We start from the raw sequence: 21,337 nt of genomic DNA, 5'->3' as shown, positions 1-21,337 counted from the left end.
CAGGGTTTCTCTGTAGCTTTTGGTTCCTGTCCTGGAACTAGCTCTTGTAGACCAGGCTGGCCTTGAACTCACAGAGATCCGCCTGCCTCTGCCTCTGCTGGGATTAAAGGCGTGCGCCACCACCGCCCGGCTCAAAGTATTTTTTTAATGACCAGAAAGGACAGCTAGTTAAGACACAGCTCTAGATCCCAGGAAATAGAGACCAAGAGGGAAAATAGAGACCCTACAGGTCAAACACAGCACCAACAGGACTTGGTATATTTTTAAACAACTTGCTGCTGCCCTGTACAAATCTCTCCATCTCTTGGATCTTCCTCTGGTTTGCTGCTCCCTCTTGGGAGAAGAAGGTGCTTTCAGGGCACTAATCTAAGTAGTTCAGAATGAAATTTAGAACCCAGATCCACAAGCTGAAGCAGCAGGTCTCCAACAGACCAACTAGTAAGTTCTTTAATGAAGAAGCCAGAAGAGAAGCTTGACCTTACAGTGCCTGCAAGTGCCCCCCCCCTTCACTCGGGAGTAGAGGGAGCTTCGCCACGTCTAAAGAGTTCAGGCATCCACCTTCCTACCCTTAATTAGTTTTAGTCTATACTAATAAGACCGCTTTTCCAGGTTGGGCTGGTAGGAATTCTCTGTCTCTCTGTGGAACAAGCACAAGAAAACAGGTCAGTTGTTCTTCCAAGAGAAAGTGAAGTCACCTTCTCCAGAGGGGCCTTGTAAGCCACCCAAGAACAACTTCTCTTCCACTGCTGTTTTCTCCACATCCTTCAGGTACTCACCTGTCTTCACAATTGCAAAGCTAAAGTCTCTTTTACAGAATATTCCTAAAAAGTAAGTTCTGTGAGAGTTCAGCTATGCTCTCTCTAACCTCAATTAGAGAAGGAGTTTTCATAGAAACTAGTCTTGTAACCTGACCCTTCTGGGCTCTGCAAAGTCTGGGGGGGGGGGACAGGCAAATGGGGAAAGAGAAAGACCGAGGGATTGGGGAAAGAGATATGAGAAAATAGAGGAGAGAGATGAGAGGAAACTTGTGAAATTCTCTCCCCACTATCCAGAGAGGAAAGGGTAAAAGCCATCAAAGAGAAATCTATCTGACATAAATAATACATTAAAGTTCTTAATCTGATTAATCTAAATTTAGATACTTTACATCCATCCAAGTAAAGAGATAAAAGGCACTTTAAAAAAAGAAATGTATTTTAAAACTCAAAGGCTTTTATGACTACATAATCAAGACATTATTCTCCAGAACAATTCTGATGCATCAATTAGCTAGACATGTGAAAAGCTAAACACTTCTGAAACCCTACTTCCAGCTTCCGGCCCAGAGAACAGTGCCCCAGGGAACAGAAGCAGAATTCCAAAGTGAGCCTGGTCCGAAGATTCCCACAACCACATGGCACAGAGCTGGAGAATACATCCAAACCATTCACATTACCCAAGAGAGGGCAAAAAACACACTGCATAAGATTGGCATTCAAATGGGGACAGAAGGTTGTCCGTGAGTCCTCATGCTGTGGCTGGCTTTCCTTCAGGATTTTGGTCTGGACTTGAGAGGAAAATTATACATAAGGGGACTTTCACAGAAACCCTGATTTATACAGCTCAAAGCAAGAGTACACACATCTCAGCCACTACTACACATGTTCTCTGTCAGGTCTCAAGTTCCAAGATCCCAAAACCACCAAAAAACTGAATCCTCAAGCCCAGGAAAGGACTGAACTGAGCCTGGCATCTCAGCAAGGGACCACAGCCAAAGTTCTAGGAGGTAAGAAAGAAAAGTTCACCTTCCACACCCCATTATATTACTCTCTGTACCATGTAGAGAACAAAACTCACTGTCCTAGAGGCTGTTTTCCTACATGCAGGTAAATTCACCTCGGATCTTGCGACTCTTGTGTGTGGGGGGAAGACAACCCACTTTTCCACAGGAGCATCACACTCTTCCTCTAAGAAAGGCAGAGGTGGGAGGATCACTAATGGTAACAGGATGGGATGTATTCTGCACTGAACCACACAAACATGACCACCATCATTACTCACAAAGAGTACAGAGTACCTCAACTCCTTTTTAAAGTTTGTTGTTTCTTTTTAGCAATGATGAAGATGGGATCCCAGTTAAGTAAGCTCTTTCTAACACTGAGCCAACCACCATGCCTCAACTCTTTATCAACACAGTGTGTGTGTGTGTGTGTGTGTGTGTGTGTGTGTGTGTGTGTGTGTGTAAGAATATATATGTATCATGCACACATCTGTAGAGGTCAGAGGACAACTTACTGGTTCTTTCCTTTTACCATATGGATTCTGGGGCTTGAATTCAGGTCTTCAGTTGTTTGTTAGTTTGTTTCTGTTTTTGAGGCAGGGTCTCTGCATAGTTACTGCTGTTTTGAAGCATTCTATGTAGACCAGGCTGGCTCTGAACTCACAGAGATCCATCTGCCTCTGTCTCCTGTCTGCTGGGATTAAAGGTGTGCACCACCATGCCCCGTTTAGGTCTTCAGTCTTCTATGTCCTTAATACCATCATACTCTGTCCCTTCAAAGACAGGTGATGGTTAAGGAGGCAGCCAATCTGTAGATCCTTTAATGGGACCCGATGAAACGCTAAGCTTCCTTTCCTAACTACAGTCTGGAATGGCTCATCTCACTCAGGTCCCCGGGTAGTCTGGCTTACACAGAGAGCTGCTGAGTGCGTGAACATTAAGAACGCACTTCTCATACCTTGACGGCACTCTGGTCTAGTTAGTACTGCGTGAAAATCATTCTCTGGGGCATGAAAATAATTATTGTGGATGGGGCAGGGATCTAACTTCAGCTCAACTAGGCACAGTCACACAAGTTGACAGCCCCAGCTACTCATGAGGCTGAAGGAGCAGATCATACAAACTAGGAGTGTAAGAGAGGTGGAAGACAGGTGAAGAGGAAAGGGTGCAGAAGCTATTATGTTCAGAGAGGCCAATTCCTAGCAAGTCTCCGATCAGCAAAGGTGGTCCCTAAAGCCCTGAGCCTCAGGGAGTAGGAACCAGAACCTGAAGGTGGGTCACATTTTCTTCACTGAATGGGATAAGGGTTCCTACTACAGTAAATCATGGTTCTAAATTAGGACTCGTTTGTAACAGGCTCTGCAAAGAGTGCATTTGAATCCCTAAGCCAGGTCAGGGAAGCACAAGGAGCCACAGAAGAACTGGACCTGCAGCCTGGAGAGCGGGTGGAGACCTGGCTCCAGTACAGCACTTTGTCCTACCTTCATTTTCTGTCTTCTTGCCTTCTCTCCCCTCCCCTCCAAGCCCATGTGCCCACTTGCTAATCCATTGTTCACCATACCCTCCCATGGGCAAAGTCACATCTGTTAGTATCTACACCTGAGCCGCAGTGTCCACTGTCTCTAAGTGTCACAACTTTGTAAGGTGGGCATTATCACTCTTGCATCATACAATGAGATAAAGTGATCACTTTTTGTTTGCTGCTTTGACTTTTGAGATAGAGTCTCACTATGAAGCCCAGGTTAGCCGGGAACTCTGTATATAGCTCAGACTGATTTTGAATCCCAGATCCTCCTGCCTCAGTCTTCCCAGTGCTGGGCTCACAGCTGACTACACTCTGTGATACAGACTTCCAGGACAGAGCCTGTTTTCAGTAAGTGTTGGTGCTTTATAGTAAAATTCTGGCAACCCATCTATACTAAAAGTGACAAAAAGAGGCCAAAGAATGCTGAGAAACACATCTATTAAATAACAAAAGCAAACAGCTATAAAAACCTAAGAAGCAAAATTCATTTAAAAGGCCTATAATCTAGCCACTCTACCTTCCTGCTTTCCTCTCAGTTTATGTGTATAAATTCCAGCTGAGATTATACCTCTGCAGAGGACCAAGTTCAGGCCTCCAACTTCTTTTTTTCCACCACACACACAGAGGTTCTCTGTAATGATGACAATTATCATTAGTTTTTCTTAAGAGAAAAGTGTAAGCCAAAGTAGTGCTGTACGCCTACAGTCTCCGCACTTGGGAGGTGAGGCAGGGTTACAGGTCTGAGGCCAGCCTGAGCTACATCTTGAGACTCTAAGAGGGAGAGAGAAGGTCTGGTATCTGCTCATCCAAGGTAAGCCAAATTTCTTTACTTGACCCTAACCCCCATATGTAGCATGCTGACCACACGTCCCAGGCACTCACGTGTCTGTCTAATAACGGCTACGTGGGGCCAGGTGCGTACCTGTAATCCTAGCACTTGAGATAGAGACAGAGGGATCACTTGAACAGAGGTGCGTAAGACTAGCCCAGAAAACAGTGAGACTGTATCAAAAACAAACGGCAGCTGCTGCTTACCAGCACCTTAGCAGGCTGCCCTGAATATGCGCAGTCCTAACTCCCAACAATCCCAGAGGTAAGGTCCATTACAACCCCCATCTCCAGATGAGGAAGCTGTGACATCACACAGCTATGATCAGTTAAGAGCGAAGGGAGGCAACACAGATGACAGCGTTCCAACCAGACATACATGAGTCATTCCCACTTCTTAAAATGGAGAGTTTTAAGAAAAACGGCAATAGCTAGGACCTCCACTGGATCATAAAATAAGACAAATGTTTTCCCTTCTTCTATTTTGTAATACTCTACCCTGCCTTGCCTGAAAGGGGTTCAAAGTCTCATTGCTTCTGAATGCTCTAGCAGAGGAGAAGAAAACAAATGACAAACAAAACCCTCAGCAGATGAAGGGGTCTCTCCCCACAGCTACATGAGATGGCTGGAACAACAGAGGGAGAGTCCAATCAGTGAACCTTCTCTGACAGTTCTCTCTGTACAAGCGAAGCTACTCTCAAAACCAGAACATTTCAAGTGTACCACTACAATCACCACCACTACACAGCCCAGGCTGACCGGAGCTCACAGTCCTCCCATCTCAGCCTCCTAAGCGCTGGAGCTGCTGGCACGTGCTGCCATGTCTAATTCCATCTACATTTTTTTTTCCTTTCTGCTTTTCTTTTGATGGGGGAGGAGCAGTGTGAGACAGGGTTTTGCTAAGTAAACCTGGCTGGTCTGGAACTTGCTTCGGAGCCCAGGCTGGTCCTGAATTTAATAGAGACTCTCCTGACAGTGACCCTTTTAGTGGCATTCAGGGTTGGAACTACAGGCCCATACCACCAAGGTGGCCTCACCCGGGCCTTCCATCCATACTTAACTTGTAAATACTGGAACTCTTTTATGTTCTATACACGGACTTGAGTGAATTTATACCTAACAAAAATAAGAAGTGTTCTTTTGGAGTTCTTCCCAGTTCTCTGTAGTTGAAAGTGAATTTAAAAAAAAAATGGTGTTATATATTATGACAAATAGCATACAAAGAAATATTAAAAATTGTTTTTATTATTGTTGCCATCTTTTTAGTCCAACAACTTCAAAGTATAGTTAGTCCCTGATCTTCAGTTGCTAAAATACACTGCATTAAACTGCAAAGGGCTTGTTAGGTTAAGAATTGAGGGCCCCTTTCCTCCATGTTCTGAGCACCTATTAATCAGAAATCAACACTCACAAAAGAAAGTTGAGACAGCCCCCAGTGACTTTGACCTTACCAAAAAGCTCCAACTAGCACAAGGAGCTAATTGTCTTTTAAAGAGTGGCTCTACTTTCTAACACCTTTACCATCTGGACAACAGCATCCTTCAAGTAAACACAGAGATACTTAGAACCCTGGTGCAGGCGCACCCCCAATGACTAGGAAGCATGGTATAAAACAAAATCAAATTGTTCCCCATCCTGTCAGCTGTGAGCTTCTGGCATTTTATTGAGATGGGTGCATTCCAAAGGGTGAAAAAGTTCAAATATGCAAAAGTTAGATCACAATGCAGTCAACCAGAAAAGCCAATTAAGCAAAAATAATACAGAGGTGTTTCTGTGTCTTAGGTTTGCCTTGAAAGAAAACAAGTCAACCAAGATGCTTGAAAATTTAAAGTCTCCATCTAAGGTAAATCCATTCTGACTTTTTTGTAAAGGGGTAACTCCGAAGCAGTCATTTTAAATAAGAGCAGCAATAGAGGGCTTTTCAAGTAAAGCTGCAGGAGGGTCTTCAGATGGAGGAAGTCGCTGCAAAGAATGGAGGCCATATCCTCTTCTAGACACAAGTCTGCAGGTGTGGCCAAAGCACGTCAGAAAAGGTAGGTACCACCCTAGTGCTTTTTATTTTGAGTTACATAAGAACTTTCCCCTGACAGTGGTGGTACACGCCTTTAATCCCAACATTCGGGAGGCAGAGGCCAGCCTGGTTGACAGAGTGAGTTCCAGCACAGCCAGGGCTGTCTCGGAAAACAAAACAAAAAGACAAAGAAGGAAAAAAAATCTCTAAAAAAAATACACATATTCAGCATCGGTGGTGCATGCCTTTGATCCCAGAACTTGAGAGGCAGAAGCAGGTGGATTTCTGTGAGTTCGAGCCCAGCCTGGTCAACAGAGAGAGTTCCAGGCAGCCAGGGTTACAAAGAGAAACCCATTTGGGAAAACCAAAAATAAATATATATTTGGTGTGTGTGGTGTGGTGTGGTGTGGTGTGGTGTGTGTGTGTGTGTGTGTGTGTGTGTGTGTGTGTGGTGGCCAAGGTCAGCTTTCAAGAGTAGGTTCTCTCCTGGTCAACTCAGGAAATCAGGCTTGGCAGCAGGTACATTTACCAGCTGAGTTATCTTGCTGGCCCAAAACAAGGACTCTTTTTTTGTTTGTTTGTTTGTTTTTGGTTTTTCGGGACCGGGTTTCTCTGTAGCTTTAGAGGTTGTCCTGGAACTAGCTCTTGTAGACCAGGCTGACCTTGAACTCACAGAGATTCACCTACCTCTGCCTCCCCAGTGCTGGGATTAAAGGCGTGCGCCACCACCGCCCGGCAACAAGGACTCTTTAAAACGGCCTCTTGGGCTACGGAACAGTATCAGTGAAGGCCCTATCGGGACTCACCAGTCTCAGACAAATTTAAGATAGTAAACATGCACCTTCTATGAGTGTGGAGTCCAACTCACAAGTTCATCTTAAGTCCAAATTTGTCACCAACATCACATTTCTCAAAGTGTTAATAAAACACCTATATCAGATCCCAGCCTCTTCGACTGCTGAATTAGACTCTTAGGACCCACCTACTCCGATGACACAACAGAGCCTGAGACATGGCGTTTTTAATACACTCCTGAGGTTCTTTTAATCCACTGCAGCTCGAGAATCACCAAATAAAAACGATGGGCATATCTGCTGTTATGCTGTCCCCCAAACCCTATCCATATGGGATGCCAGTGGCTTCTCCCTAACACAGCGGCTCCCCTCCAGTTCCCCGCCAACTGCAGTTCAAAAGTAATCAAGGAGGATCAAAGATCTGGCAGTATTTAAAGTGATTTGGGGCCTCTGACACATCCCACGGGGGGGGGGGGATCAAGTCTAGAAGGGCAAGTTCTTTAAGGGCTCAGGACCGCCCCCCTCCACCCCCAACAACAACAAAAAGTCTTCCTTAACTCTTTCACGATAAGCGCAAGTAACATCTCTGGCCAATTAATTGCTGGCACCCATTAGATGTATTTTTCTTCGGCGACTCCAAATTCTATTTAGAGGACATCTTCACAAGGCTGCCTCTTGACTGGATTACAAGCAGTTTACACTCAAACCCCACTCGTGCAAACATCCCAGTGCAGTCCCAAGGCGTCCAGGGACTCCAGGAACACCCAGCCTAATGCCTAACTGGGAGGACTCGGCCTCCTAACTGTGCACCCCAAACTCAAAGCAACTTTCCCACTCTCCACTTAACCTTCTCGGGTTCTGCCTCCCTGTCTCGAGCCCTCGCCACCTCTCCCCAGGGATGTCCTTCCACTTCATCTCAGATCCCCGCGGCCCAGGCCCCGCACCGCGCCGCCCCGCGGCCCACTCCCACTCGCCGCCTCCTCCTGGGCTTGTTTTGCTGACAGGAGTGCCACCCTCCAATTTTCCTCTCGGCTTCGGGCCTGTCCTCCTTACCCGCTGGCAGCGGGGCTTCGGCGACGTCGCCGGCAGGGCCAAGCTCCGCCGCGCCGCCACCCGCGGGGGAGGAGGGACAACTGTGACTGTGGGAGCACTTGATGTCGCGGAAGAACTTCTGGGTCTCTCGCAGGTTCTGCCGCAGCCGTCCCAGGTAGCGGCGGTAGCGGCCGAAGCCCCGGCACAGCTCGCGGATCATTCCGCCGCCTCCCGGGCCGGGGCCTGACACGGACTCGCCGGCCCAAGGCAGTCCGTCGGCCTCCATCGCTCAGCCCGCGGTCTCCGCGGCTAGCTGCGCCGCTGGCCCAGCCCCCTTCGCCCGCCCCCTAGCGCTCAGCGAAGGCGGAATCCGCCTCCCGACGCCCCTGCCGGCACTCAACCGGGCCTCCAGCCTAGGTCACCACCACTGCAGAAAGTCAGGGCGCCCAGCGCTGGCCAGAACCTTTCTCCGCTCCCCTGCGGAGCGAGGGAAGCGCTCACGGAGGCACCGCCGTTGCACGGGCTCCTGGGACTTGTAGTCTGGACTGGGTGGAATGCCACAACGCCCACGGGAAAGCGCGGGAGCGGGTGGACCCAACTGCTATCAATCTGTGCCTATACTCGTTTCGCTTAAAGTGTATTCTTGCTCTGAACACAAGTCCCTAACGAAAGGCAAAAATAGTGGGGTCCGAACGCCGGTAGATGTGGGATACCCCGAATCAGGTCGAAATATTTTAATAGTCTAAAGAGGAAACAAGACCAAGGCCAGAATATCTGTATGGTTACCCCAAATGGACACAACAGATACTAGAGAACTGATTGAAAACACCCTGGGAATAGTGAAAAGTCTCCTGTTTGTGCCACAGTCTACGTTTTCTTTCTTTCCTGCTCTAGATGTGGAAGAGGGGTTGTGAAAGGGTGGATGAGATATAAAAGAAAGGACTGTTGGTTTCTTGTAGAGCCGGCTGGTTAAAGGGAAGTTGAGGTCTGCAGCCTTCTAAAGCTTTCTGATTATCTTACGAGGCTTCTGCCAGTGTGGCAAACTTCCATCACTCAGACTGTGACTGTCCCGAACTGTGTAACAATCACAAAAGACAGAACTTGACACCAGTCACCTCTTTACCTTTTTCCTGACACGCGCGCGCGCGCGCACACACACACACACACACACACAGACACACACACACACACACGCCTTGCCTTGTAACTTTAGCCAAGACCCTGTTTTATCAGCTGTGATGTCTGGACTACTCGATCTCTAAGGCTTTTCGGGTCTATAAGTCTAGCTTTACATTTTTACCCACACACCCAGCTCATTGTATCTTGAGTAACCTGGACTCTTCACTAAATGATGTCATTATATTAGATTAATTCGATGTGAAATGTGAAGGCTTGAACAGGAACTTGTGGCGCTTTCTAAAAGTCCACCGATTCGAATGAATCTGCACTTCGATGTAGGCTAGCTGCAAGGAGGGAGCCCCACATTCCTTCCCATCTGCTTCTTCCTTTGTGCATTCTCCACAGCCCATTCCTCTCCTCTATGAGATTGCATTCCCCATGCTTCCCAAAAGACTCAGTAAAACAGAAGTGAAAACACAAAATGGTAGTTCCAAGAAAAGAAAGTTGATAGTGTTCTTTATAAATAGAACAGGGGCTGGGTGTGGTGGCGCATCCCTTTAATGCCAGCACTTGGGAGGCAGAGGCATGTGGGTCTCTGTGAGTTCAAAGTCAGCCTGATCTACATGTGAGTCTATCTATCCAGGGACACATAGTTAGACCCTGCCTCTATTCTAACAAAGCAGTGCGTGAAGATTCTTCACGTAAAAGAATTTCCAGTTAGGAGGATCAGTGGAGAAAACACTCAGGCTAGAGGATGAATCTTTCTAGATGAGATACACATGGTGAAACATACCTGTAATCCCAACCCTCAGGAGGCTGAGGAAGGATAATCACAAGTGTATGACCAGCCTGGACGACATAGCTAGACCTCATCTCAACATCACAAAGCTATTCATTGGTACCTAATATTTTAAAAATAAGTAGGAAGGGACTGGAGAGATGGTTCAGTGGTTAAACGCTCTGACTGTTCTTCCAGGGGTCCAGGGTTCAATTCCCAGCGCCGACAAGGTGGCTAACATCTGTCTGTAACTCCAGGGCACCTGATGCCCTCTTCTGGCCTTCATGGGCACTGCTCACTTGGTGCACAGACATATAGGCAAAACAGTTATAGACTCAGAATAAAAATAAATCTCAAAAAATTAAGTTAGAGGTTGAGGAAGGAGGATGGTGAGGTTTAAAGTCTGCCTGGGGTACATGGCAAGTTCCAAGCCAGACTTAGGTAGTAAGACCTGTCTCCAAAAAGAAAAATGATATAAGAATTCATACAAATTTCAGTTGATATAAATGGTACATGAGGAAAACTAAATCTCCTTTAGTTTTTCTATCCCTGTTTCCTAGTCACCTAGTTCCCTGCAGGACATAACAACCATTGTAAAAATTGCACATGTACTTTAAACATAAATGAACACCATGTACACACTCTGTTACAGTCCTAAAGACTTTCATACCAGAACATAAAAGTCTACTTTATTCTTTTGAGCTGTGTAGTATTTGACCATATGGATGGCATGTTTTATTTAGCAGGTCCTTTACTGGTGTAACATAGAAGTTTTGCAGCAGGAACTAAAACCTATGCATCATTTAAAAATGTGAAGGCTCATATCACCATTTTTGAACTGCTGAGAAAAGAAATAGTTGTTATTTAGAATTTTTAAGGTTAGGTTGGTATCACTCAGTTGCTATGGTGCTTACTAAGCAGGCATGAACTACTGGGCCCAGTCCCCAGCACTGCATATGCTGGGCATGGTGGCACAATCCTGCAGCCCCCAGCATATACTGGGCATGCTGGCACAAGCCTGCTGTCCCTAGTATATACTGATCATGGTGGCACAAGCCAGCAATCCTAACATTTGGGTAGTAGAAAAAGGAAAATCAGAAGTTTAAACTCATACTTAACCATAGCGAGTTAGTTTGAGACCAGATTGGACTACATGACACCCTGTCTTGTGTGTGTGTGTGTGTGTGTGTGTGTGTGTGTGTGTGTGTGTGTGTGTACTGGGGTTGGAATGATAGCACAGTGATTAAGAGTGCTGCCGGCTCAGTTCCCAGCATCCAACTGGCCCCAAGTTCAGTTCACAGCACTCAGCACCCACATGATGGTTTACAATCATGCATAATTCAGGTTCCTGGGATTCAAAACCCTCTTATGGCTTCATTGGGCACCAGGTATACACAAATGTTGGACAAATATACATGCAGGCAAACATTCATAATTTTTAAAATTTAAGCCAAAAGGCTGCAGTGGTGAACTGTTGTATGACATTAACTAAAGATGTGCTGGGGAACATTTGTTTAATGATACAAAAGTGTGTTGCATTCTTTTATGTTGCATTTTATTTGTTTAACTCTGTGAAGCTGTGTTCCTTTGCCTGCCTAAAATACCTGATTGGTCTACTAAAGAACTGAATGGTCAATAGCTAGGCAGGAGAGGGATAGGAGGGGCTGACAGGCAGAGAGAATAACAAGAAGGAGAAGAACATGAGAGAGAGCAAAAGGAGAGGAGGACTCGAGGGGCCAGCCACCCAGCAATACACCCAGCCGTGGAGTAAGGAGGGAAAAAAAGATTTGCAGAAATAGAAAAAGGTAAAAGCCCAGAGACAAAGGATAGACAGGATAATTTAAGTTAAGAAAAGTTGACTAGAAACAAGCCAAGCTAAGGACAGGCATAAGAAAGAATAAGTCTCCCTCTATTTATTTGGGAGATAGGTGGTAGGCCCCCAAAAGAGCAAAGAACAAAGATCGGGAAAAAAAAAAAAACCAACAACAGTGAATCCTTCTTAAATAAAATAATCTACCAGTAAAAATACATTTTTTTATTTAAATACTTAATTCAAAGGATAAATAAAGGAAATGAGAGTTTGAATGGGAAGAGCAGAGAATTTAAATTGATATAAAGAACTGATGAGTTAAATAATTAGTGAAGATGAACTCAGATCGCTTTTATTTCCTCCTAGAATGCCATTAAAATGACAAGAAGGATTTTTTTTTTTTAATTTTTTGAAACAAGATCTTACTATATTCCAAGCTGGCCTGGAATTCACTCTGTACTCCTCCCCAATATCAAAAGTTGATAGAGGCTGAAGCTTTCTTGTCAGTTCTAGAAGTATAGGCTGTACAGGGGCCATGAACAGAAATTAAACAAAGCTTTGGGGGCTAGAGAGATGGCTCAGTGGTTAAGAATGGTGGCTGTTCTTTCAGAGGATCCAGGTTCAATTCCCAACACCTACGTGGAGATTCACAACTCTGCTACCATCTCCATGTGGTACACAGATATTCATGCAGGCAAAACATTCACACATATAAAATAAGCAATAATTTTAAAAGTTGAGGAAAAAACAAGGAGGTTTTAAGGGACCTGTGAGATGGTTCACAGAATAAAGTCACCTGCCAGCAAGGCTGAAAACCTGAGTTCAATTCCTGAAGCTCCCAGGACAGAAGAGAACAGATTCCCTAAAGTTGCCCTACCTACTGTGGCACTCACATGAGTAGGCACAGAAGCACACATATTAATAAACATATTTTTTTTTTTATTTAAAGGATTTTGAAAGTTATGTAAGTGCCCTTGAAATCTTGGACCTTCTTTAAGTTTCCAGCCCAAAGAATATGGAAGGAGTTAATCTCCAGAGAGGATTAAACAAGAGTTCTCCACCTCTGCGGGAAGCATAATTGAGTGTATGGAAGCTCGATGTCCTCACGCCCCATCCAGCAGCCAGATCTTTGGTTACCGGGTATTTATTTGCCAGATAGGAAACTAGAGGTGTCTCCTTCGAGGAGTCTGACCAGCTCCTGAGGAAAGATCCAAGGACACGGATCAGACAGTGACTTGGGGAGTGTGGCTTGGTTTGTTCCTGCTAGCCTTGAAGCGTCTGGAACAGCACTTGCTGTCCTTCCGCAGGCACTCATGAGCTGTTTATCATGAGGAGTGTTTGCTGTGGACATTTCTGAATATCCAGGAAATCAGGAAGAGGGAAGAACCACTCACATTCTTACAAACTAGAAAGAACCAGTGGGTTATGGCTGTAGTTTGCGGTTTTGCTTATTTGTGGTACTAGAATTTGAACCTAGTGCCCACATGTAGAACAAGCATCTACCCCTAAGCTATACCCCTAGTCCTCTTTGTTTTGAACTTGGTGTCCTTCTGTATCAACAGTCTGAGGAGCCAAAAGTACAGGCCTGTACTAGGAAGCCTGACTATTAGGTTTTTTGTTTTGTTTGTTGAGACAAGTTTTACTACAAAGCCTAGATTAATCTTGAACTTGCAATCTACCTTTTTTTTTTTGAGATAACATGAAGCATGATTAATAAAAGCTCAGATAGAGAAATTGGGGTTCAACCTGAAGGTGAAAAAAGTAAAGCAGCCACCTCTGGCTCTTAGCTCAATCCAAAAATGGCGACCCTGCCTCTAAGAATCTCAGAATGAGACTGAGAGCTGTCTCTTCCAGTCTTAAAATCCTGTCCAGGGCTGGGATGAAAGGCACGCACCACCCGGTTTCTATGGCAACTAGTGTGGCTACTGGGATTAAAGATGTGTGTTACCACTGCCTGGCCTGGTCTATAAGGCCAGTGTGGCTGTTTTAATTTTCTGATGCTCAGGTAAGTTTTATTTATTAAAATACAAGTAAAATGCCACTATAATAGCATCTCAGGTAACCCAAGGTGGCCTCAAGCTCAACATATGACTGAAAATGACTTTGAACTCCTGATCCTCTTGTCTTTACTTCCCAAGTAAATTAATGGTGTACACCACCACACCTGGCTTTTTGTTGTTTTGTTGCAAAGTCTTGCTCTGTAGTCCAGGCTGACGTTGATCTCCTTCCTGGTCCTCCTGCCTCCACTTTCCCAGTGCTTGGATTTTGAATATGTACTACCATACCTGACTTAGAAATACATCTTTCTAACTTTCCTAATACAAGTTCTTGCTTAGATGATATTTTTTCTTTTCTTTTTTATTTATTTTTTAAAACAATCTTTTCTCAATTTACATACCAATCCCAGTTCCCTTTTGTCCCTCTTAGATGATATTTTTAATTAAAAAATTATTTTACATGTATGGGTGTTTTGCCTACATGTGTGTCAGTGCACCATACGTATGTGTGGTACCCTGGAGGTCAGGAGAAAACATTAGATTCCCTGGAACTGGAGTTACAGCTGGTTGTGAGCTGCCATGTGGGTGCTAGAAATCAAGCCCAGGTGCTCTGGAAGAGCAGTGGCTACTCTTAATTGCTGAGTCATCTCTCCAGCCCCTGCTTAGAAGATTTTTGAAGACTGATCCTCCTATTCACATAGATAAAAACTGAGTGGGTCTGTGGAACAAATACGTTAATACTTAATTCTTCCACGTGAATTGAGAAAAACTTTATTGCCAAGAAGCATGGTGGCACATACTTTTAATCCCATCACTGGGGAGGCAGAGGCAGGAAGATCCCTCTGAGTTCAAGGCCAGCCTGGTCTATCTAGTAAATTTCAGTACAGAGCTATGTAGAGAGATCCTCTCTCAAAAAGAAAAAAAAAAAGTTAATTTGCTCAATTGTCTTCTTCTAAGTTACTGTCAGCTAAATGAAACCAGGCTTAAGGAGGAGGAGAATTATAGAAAAGAGATGATTTAAAAAAAGAATGTTTAATTTTTCCTATGAATTGGAAACAATCACCTATATCAAATTTATTTTTAATTGTGTTTATTATGATTAGAAGGAGTACACATGCCATGGCACTTGTGTGTATGTCAGAGACAACTTTTTGGATTTGGTTCTCTCCTTATGTGGCTCAGGGGTCCCAACGCCAAAGTCTAGTAATAAGGCATTCTTCTTCCAGCCCAAGCATGTTTGGAAATCCCTAGATCTATATTGGTGTAGAGAATCTTCTGTCCTTCTTGGTCCGTTTTGTACACAGCTAGTAGTGTTGCAGAACAGTACTCACCCTATGCACAGCAACCACACAGGGAGTTCTTTTTTTAACTTTTATTGCACTTTTGTATTTATTTTGTGTGCATGGGAGGGGCACAGGTGTGCCATGCATGTGTGTAGACATCAGAGAACAACTTGCAGAAGTCAACCCCTTCTACTTTGTAGGCCCCAGGGATTGAACTCAGAGCATCAGGCTTGATGACAATGCCTTTAACCACTGAATCACCTCACCAGCCTCCACATGGAGATTTCTGAGTCAATGAGTATTCTAGCTTGCTTTCTGTGACTGTGATAATCCCCGTGACCAAGACCAACTTAGAAGAAGAAAGGGTTCCTTCGGTTTCCATGTCCCAGGTCACACTCCATCACTGAGGAAAGTCTGAACAAGAACTCAAACAGAAGCCATGGAAGGGAATTGCTTACTGGCCTTCCCAACAACTTTCTTGTATAGTCTAGGCCTACCTGCCTAGGGATGGTGTAATGGATTAAATAAAAAATGCTGCAGGTTCCCAAGTGGCTGCAGTGGGCAGTGGGCCATGAGATCATGCTGCAGGTCCCCAAGCAGGGCAGGCAGCAGGCAGGCAGCAGGCAGGGGGTCCCGAGCAGCCAGTCTCAGGCAGGGAAGGTGCACGAGACCACAAGGAGAAACAGACAGATGGACACACCACAAGACCATGCCGCAGGTCTCTGAAGGTGGCTGGTCCTAGGCAGGGAGCCACACAGTGGGCGAGAGACAGAGACATGGATAGGCACGCCATGCAGAGTGAGGTTGGTTATTTATTTAGTGGGTTATGGAGGGGGAAGGGAGAAAGGAAGAAGAGCAGAGAGGCACAGATAGAGAGAGAGGAGAGATGGAAGCTGCCTCTTAGAGAGGGAGATGGAAAAGGAAGAGACTCAGGCTGCAAGCAGGAAGGAAGATCTGCCTGCCTCAGGACAGGGAGGAAGGGAGTGGATGGGGCTTGTCTCTTAAAGGGACAAGACAGATCATTACATTTCCAAGAGACCAGCTATGTGAGGATGTGACCAGTACCCAGCCTTCTCAGGTCTCCCCCCTCAAACAACACTCACAAATAAGCAGGAAGCAGTCTTGAGAATCTGCCCCCCAATTCCTTTAACTTGTGGTGCCTAAATCTCCTGCCTTTTTTTTACAAAAAAGAGATGGGAATGTAATGATCTGTCCTGTCCCTTTAAGAGACAAGCCCCACCCACTATCTCCCCCTGTTTGCTGAGGCAGGCAGATCTTCCTTCCTGCATGAAGCCTGAGTCTCTTCCTTTTCTGTCTCCCTCTGGAAGGGGCAGCTTCTGTCTCTCCCCACTTCCCCCACTTCTGTTTATCTCTCTCTCTCCTCTTCACCCTTCTCCCCTTCCAAAACCCACTAAATAAATATCCAACCTCACTTTGCATGGCATGCTTATCCATGTCTCTGTCTCTTGCCCACCACATGCCTCCTTGCCCAGGACCAGCTGCCTTCAGAGACTTGTGGCATGCCCATCTGTCTGTCTCTCCTTGTGGGATTAGCTGCCCCATCAAGGTCTCTCACCCACCATGCAGCTTTCTGCCAGGGACTCATGGACCACTGCAGCAACTTGGGGAATTGTAGTACCAGCCCTGCCTGGGACTGATTGCTCTCAGGACCAGCTGGCTTGGGGACCTGCAGCCATTCTGCCAATTCAACCACTAGGAAACCTGCAGCATTTTTACTTAATCCATTACAGATGGTTCTGCTCATTGTGGCCTGGGTCCTCCTGTATCAATCACCACTCCAAACAACTCTTCACAGACATGGCCACAGGCCTGCCTGGTCTGGGCAATCCCCCAATTGAGACTTCCTCAGATGACTCTGGGCTATGGGAAGTTGACAGCTGAAGCTAACTGGGCCATACACCTGAGAGATGCTTTAGGTTTCACAACTATAACAAGTTGTCAGAGGTGCCAATGTTGCTGACCCATGAACCATAACATGGGCAACAAGGATGCAAGAGTCCTTTACAGGAGTCAGGAAGGATTCAAGGTTAAAGAAATGAGTTTGACCAAGAAATTTGCATTAAATCCTGTTCTCCACTTCCTAAAATTTGTATTCCCTTAAACACTTATTTTTTTAAGTCTTATTTCCTTATATGTAAAATGTGAATGATGGTACTTTATTTACATGATAATTATATGTAAAAGGACATCAGTAATCTCAAAGTAGGTCCAAGTATGTTTTTAAAAGAACAGTTGTTTCCTCAGGGATGTTTTGTTTTGCTTTGCTTTCCCAAAGACAGAGTCTCACTAGGTAGCTCCAGCTGGCCTGAGCTAGATGAACCTGGCTTGCTGGAACTCCCAGAGATCCACCTGCCTATACCTCTGGAGTGTTGGAACTAGAGGTGTCTACCACCACCCTCAGGAAGAAGAGCTGCTTTTAGCAACTGCATTATCATTACTATAAACCTAGGGTCTTAGTCAGTGTTCTCTCGTTGTGAAGAGACACCATGACCTTGGCAACCCTTTTTTTTTTCTGTTTCTATGCTATTATTTCACTGTCTTTATTAATAAGATAGTGCTCTTTGCCTTATTCCTCTGATTTTTTTTATTGGTTTTTATTTAGCTCTACATTTTTCTGTGCTCCCCTCCCTACCTCTCCCCTTCCCTTCAACCCTCTCCCATGGTCCCCATGCTCCCAGTTTACTCAGGAGATCTTGTCTTTTTCTATTTCCCATGTAGATTAGATCCATATATGTCTCTCTTAAGGTCCTCATTGTTGTCTAGGTTCTCTGGGGTTGTGAATTGTAGGCTGGTTTTCTTTGTTTTATGTCTAAAAGTCACTTATTAGTGAGTACATATGATAATTGTCTTTCTGGGTCTGGGTTACCTCACTCAAAATGATGTTTTCTAGCTCCATCTATTTGCCTGCAAATTTCAAGATGTCATTATTTTTTTTTCTGCTGTGTAGTACTCCATTGTGTAAATGTACCACATTTTCCTTATCCATTCTTCGATCAAGGGGCATTTAGGTTGTTTCCAGATTCTACCTATGACAACCAACGCTGCTATGAATATAGTTGAGCACATGTCCTTGTGGCATGATTGAGCATCCTTTGGATATATACCCTAAAGTGGTACTGCTGGATCTTGAAGAAGGTTGTTTCCAAATTTTCTGAGAAATCTCTATACTGATATCCAAAGGGGCTGTACCAGCTTGCATTCCCACCAGCAATGCAGAAATGTTCCCTTTTGCCCCCAACCTCTCCAGCATAAGTTGTCATCAGTGTTTTTGATCTTGGTCATTCTTATAGGTGTAAGATGGAATCTCAGAGTTGTTTTGATTTGCATTTCTCTGATGACTAAGGATGTTGAACATTTCCTTAAGTGTCTCTCAGCCATTTTAGATTCCTCTGTTGAGAGTTCTCTGTTTAGGTCTGTACTCCATTTTTCTATTGGGTTATTTGTTCTTTTGATGACCAATCTCTTGAGTTCTTTGTATATATTTGAGATCAGACCTCTATCTGATGTAGGGTTGGTGAAGACCTTTTCCCATTCTGTAGGCTGTCGTTTTGTCTTGTTAACCACGTCCTTTGCTTTACAGAAGCTTTTCAGTTTCAGGAGGTCCCATTTACTAATTGTTTCTCTATTTAGGAAGTGGTCTCCTGTGCCAATGAGTTCAAGTGTACTTCCCACTTTCTCTTCTACAAGGTTCAGTGTGGCTGGTTTTATGCTGAGGTCTTTGATCCATTTGAACTTGAGTTTTGTGCATGGTGATAGATATGGATCTGTTTTCATTCTTCTACATGTTGATATTCAGTTATGCCAGCACCATTTGTTAAATATGCTTTCTTTTTTCCATTTTTTTTTTTTTTGCTTATTTGTAAAAAAATCAGGTGTTCAAAGGTGTGTGGGCTAATATCCAGGTCTTTGATTGGGTTCCACTGGTCCTCCTGTCTGTTCTTATGCCAACACCAGGCTGTTTATAGTATTGTAGCTCTGTAGTAGAGTTTGAAGTCAGGAATTGTGATGCATGGCAACTCTTATAAATGAGAACATGTAATTGGGACTGGCTTACAGTTTCAGAGGTTCAGTCTGTTATCAGCATGGCAAGCTACGAGTTCTACATTCAAATTGGATGGCAGCAAAGAAAGTTGCAGCCTGGCTTGAGCATTTGAAACCCCAAAGCCCACCCTCAGTGGTACACTTCCTCCAGCAAGACCACACATACTCCAACAAGGGCACACCCCCTAATGCCTGTCAAGAAGCTCCACTTCCTAGAGACCGAATATTTAAATCTATGAGTTCATGGGAGCCATTCCTATGCAAACCACCACACCTGGGTTCTCCTTTGTCTTGCTGCAGTGAAATCTCGGTCAATCATTGGTCCCTCTGAGTCTTGATTTTCTTTTCCACCAAATGGGATAGTATCACTCCCTTCCGTAGTTATTGTGTGGGTGAAAATAATGGGTAAAAGCACATAAACTACTTTACACTTAGAAGTCACTGAATAAAGGTAACTTCTTTTGAGAAACAAAAGTGATTGTGTGTGTGTGTGTGTGTGTGTGTATGTGTGTGTGTGTAGCTGAATTTTCCTCTGGATTGCCAGCTCACGAATAACACAGTGTGAAAGCTCAGTCTTATTTTAGGCTTGTTCTTATAACTTAAATTAACACATTTATATTAATCTATATCCTGTCACGTGGCGCTTTTGTCTTCCGTCCCTCACCTCCTGTTTCTTCTCAGGTCTGCTAAATTCATGCAGCCAGATTCCCCCTCTCAGTCTCTCTCTCTTAGGAGGTCCCGTCTATTCTCTCCTGCCTAGTTATTCAGCTCTTTCTTAACTAATCAGAAGGTGCCTCAGCCAGATACATATCTTTACAGTGTAAACAAATATTCTGAAACTTATATGTATAAATGTGTGTGCGTGTGTATATGCGTGTGTATACACACACACACACACACACATTATTAAATCACCTTATACTGAATTAGTGATTCACACCTAAAAGGTTGAGAACCCAGAAGTTGCTCGGTCCAGGAGGCTAGGTGACTCAGCAGTCCCAATCTGGCACCAGAAGCCTGGAGGTTCCTGGGAAACTGCTGGCCCTTAATCAACGACCATGCCTGGACATACTGGTTCTGATTTCAGCTAAGGAATCAACAGGGGCAGCTGCCCAGCAGCTCAGCTCAGAGGCGAGAGGGAAGGCAGAGGAAGCAGAAGACAAACAATCCGCTGCGGTGATCTATTTATCCAGGCCGCCACCTGAAAATGCCAACCACAGTTTGGAGCGATCATCCCACATCTATCAAGGCACTCGGGATAATTCCTAAGGTGATGTGCCTCACTCAGGTGATTCTAATTTGTGGCAAGCAGACTCTAAAGTCAACTATCACAGTAACTGACATATTGGTAACGGTAGACCTAGGAGTTAATGCTAGTTCTCTGATAACTTTTTTAAATTTCATTTTTGTTTTATGTGCATTGCTGTTTTGCCATGAGTGTTGGATCCCTGGAACTGGAATTACAGGCAGTCATGAGCTGCCATGTGGGTGCTGGGAATCGAACCCAGGTCCTCTGGAAGAGCAGTCACTGTTCTCTTAACCACTGAGCCATCTCTCCAGTCCCGGATAACTTCTCTTAAAAGAAAAGATCTGGGAGCCGGGGAGACGGCTCAGTGGTTAAGAGCACTGGTTGCTCTTGTAGAGGACCTGGGCTTGATTCCCAGCACCCACATGGCAGCTGACAATTGGTTATAACTCCAGTTCCCGGGGACTGGACACCTTCCTCTTACCTCAATGGGCACCAGGCATGCGTGTGGTACATGTATAAACATGCAGGCAAAAACACTCATACACATAAAAAATAAATATAGACAGATAAAAGAAAGGATCCACTCTTTCTGCTTCCTATCTACGTTGCTGTGAGCGGCCTCTGCTGTGCCCTCCAGCCTCTGTGCTCTCCCTCACCAAGGCCTCGGAGTCAACAGAGCTAGGGCTGTCACCGAAACTTTTGAAACCCTGATGGACTCCAGAAAGAAGTCTTCCCTCGACTATGTGTGGCACAGCTGAGAATATCAGCCGAAAATTAGTGCTAGAGAAGTGGGGTCGTGGCTGTGACTAAATCTGAACATTGCAGAAGGACCATGTGAGTGGAACTGGAAAAGTCTGGAGAAGCGAACTAAAGAAAGCCTCGACCACTTGAGCTCGGCGTGGCGGTCTGAATGAGAATGGCCGCAGAGGCTCATATTTGAATGTTTGGTTCCTAGTTGATGGACTGTTTAGGAAGGATTAGCCGGGTCTTCTTGGAGGGAATGCGTCACTGGGGATGAGCTTTGAAGTTTCAAAATTCCTCGCCAATGCACTAATCTCCTCCTCCTCCTCCTCCTCCTCCTCCTCCTCCT

At 44.9% G+C, this 21,337-nt stretch overlaps 1 protein-coding gene across 2 annotated transcripts in view; it reads right to left on the bottom strand.

Moving 5' to 3' along the window:
• Dstyk (dual serine/threonine and tyrosine protein kinase) overlaps positions 1-8,383 on the bottom strand; it is a 48,264-nt gene extending 39,881 nt beyond the window's left edge. For both annotated transcript variants that reach the window (XM_026779755.1, XM_005348341.3), the window contains exon 1: positions 7,971-8,383. In XM_026779755.1, the coding sequence (XP_026635556.1) occupies positions 7,971-8,235 (265 nt within the window). In that variant the 5' untranslated portion in view covers positions 8,236-8,383. The remainder of the gene's footprint in view (positions 1-7,970) is intronic.
• Between the last annotated feature and the right edge of the window lie 12,954 nt (positions 8,384-21,337).

The sequence above is a fragment of the Microtus ochrogaster genome, chromosome 6 (genome assembly GCF_000317375.1).
Source record: "Microtus ochrogaster isolate Prairie Vole_2 chromosome 6, MicOch1.0, whole genome shotgun sequence".
Taxonomy (NCBI): domain Eukaryota; kingdom Metazoa; phylum Chordata; class Mammalia; order Rodentia; family Cricetidae; genus Microtus; species Microtus ochrogaster.
This window is presented reverse-complemented; position numbering and strand designations above follow the sequence as displayed.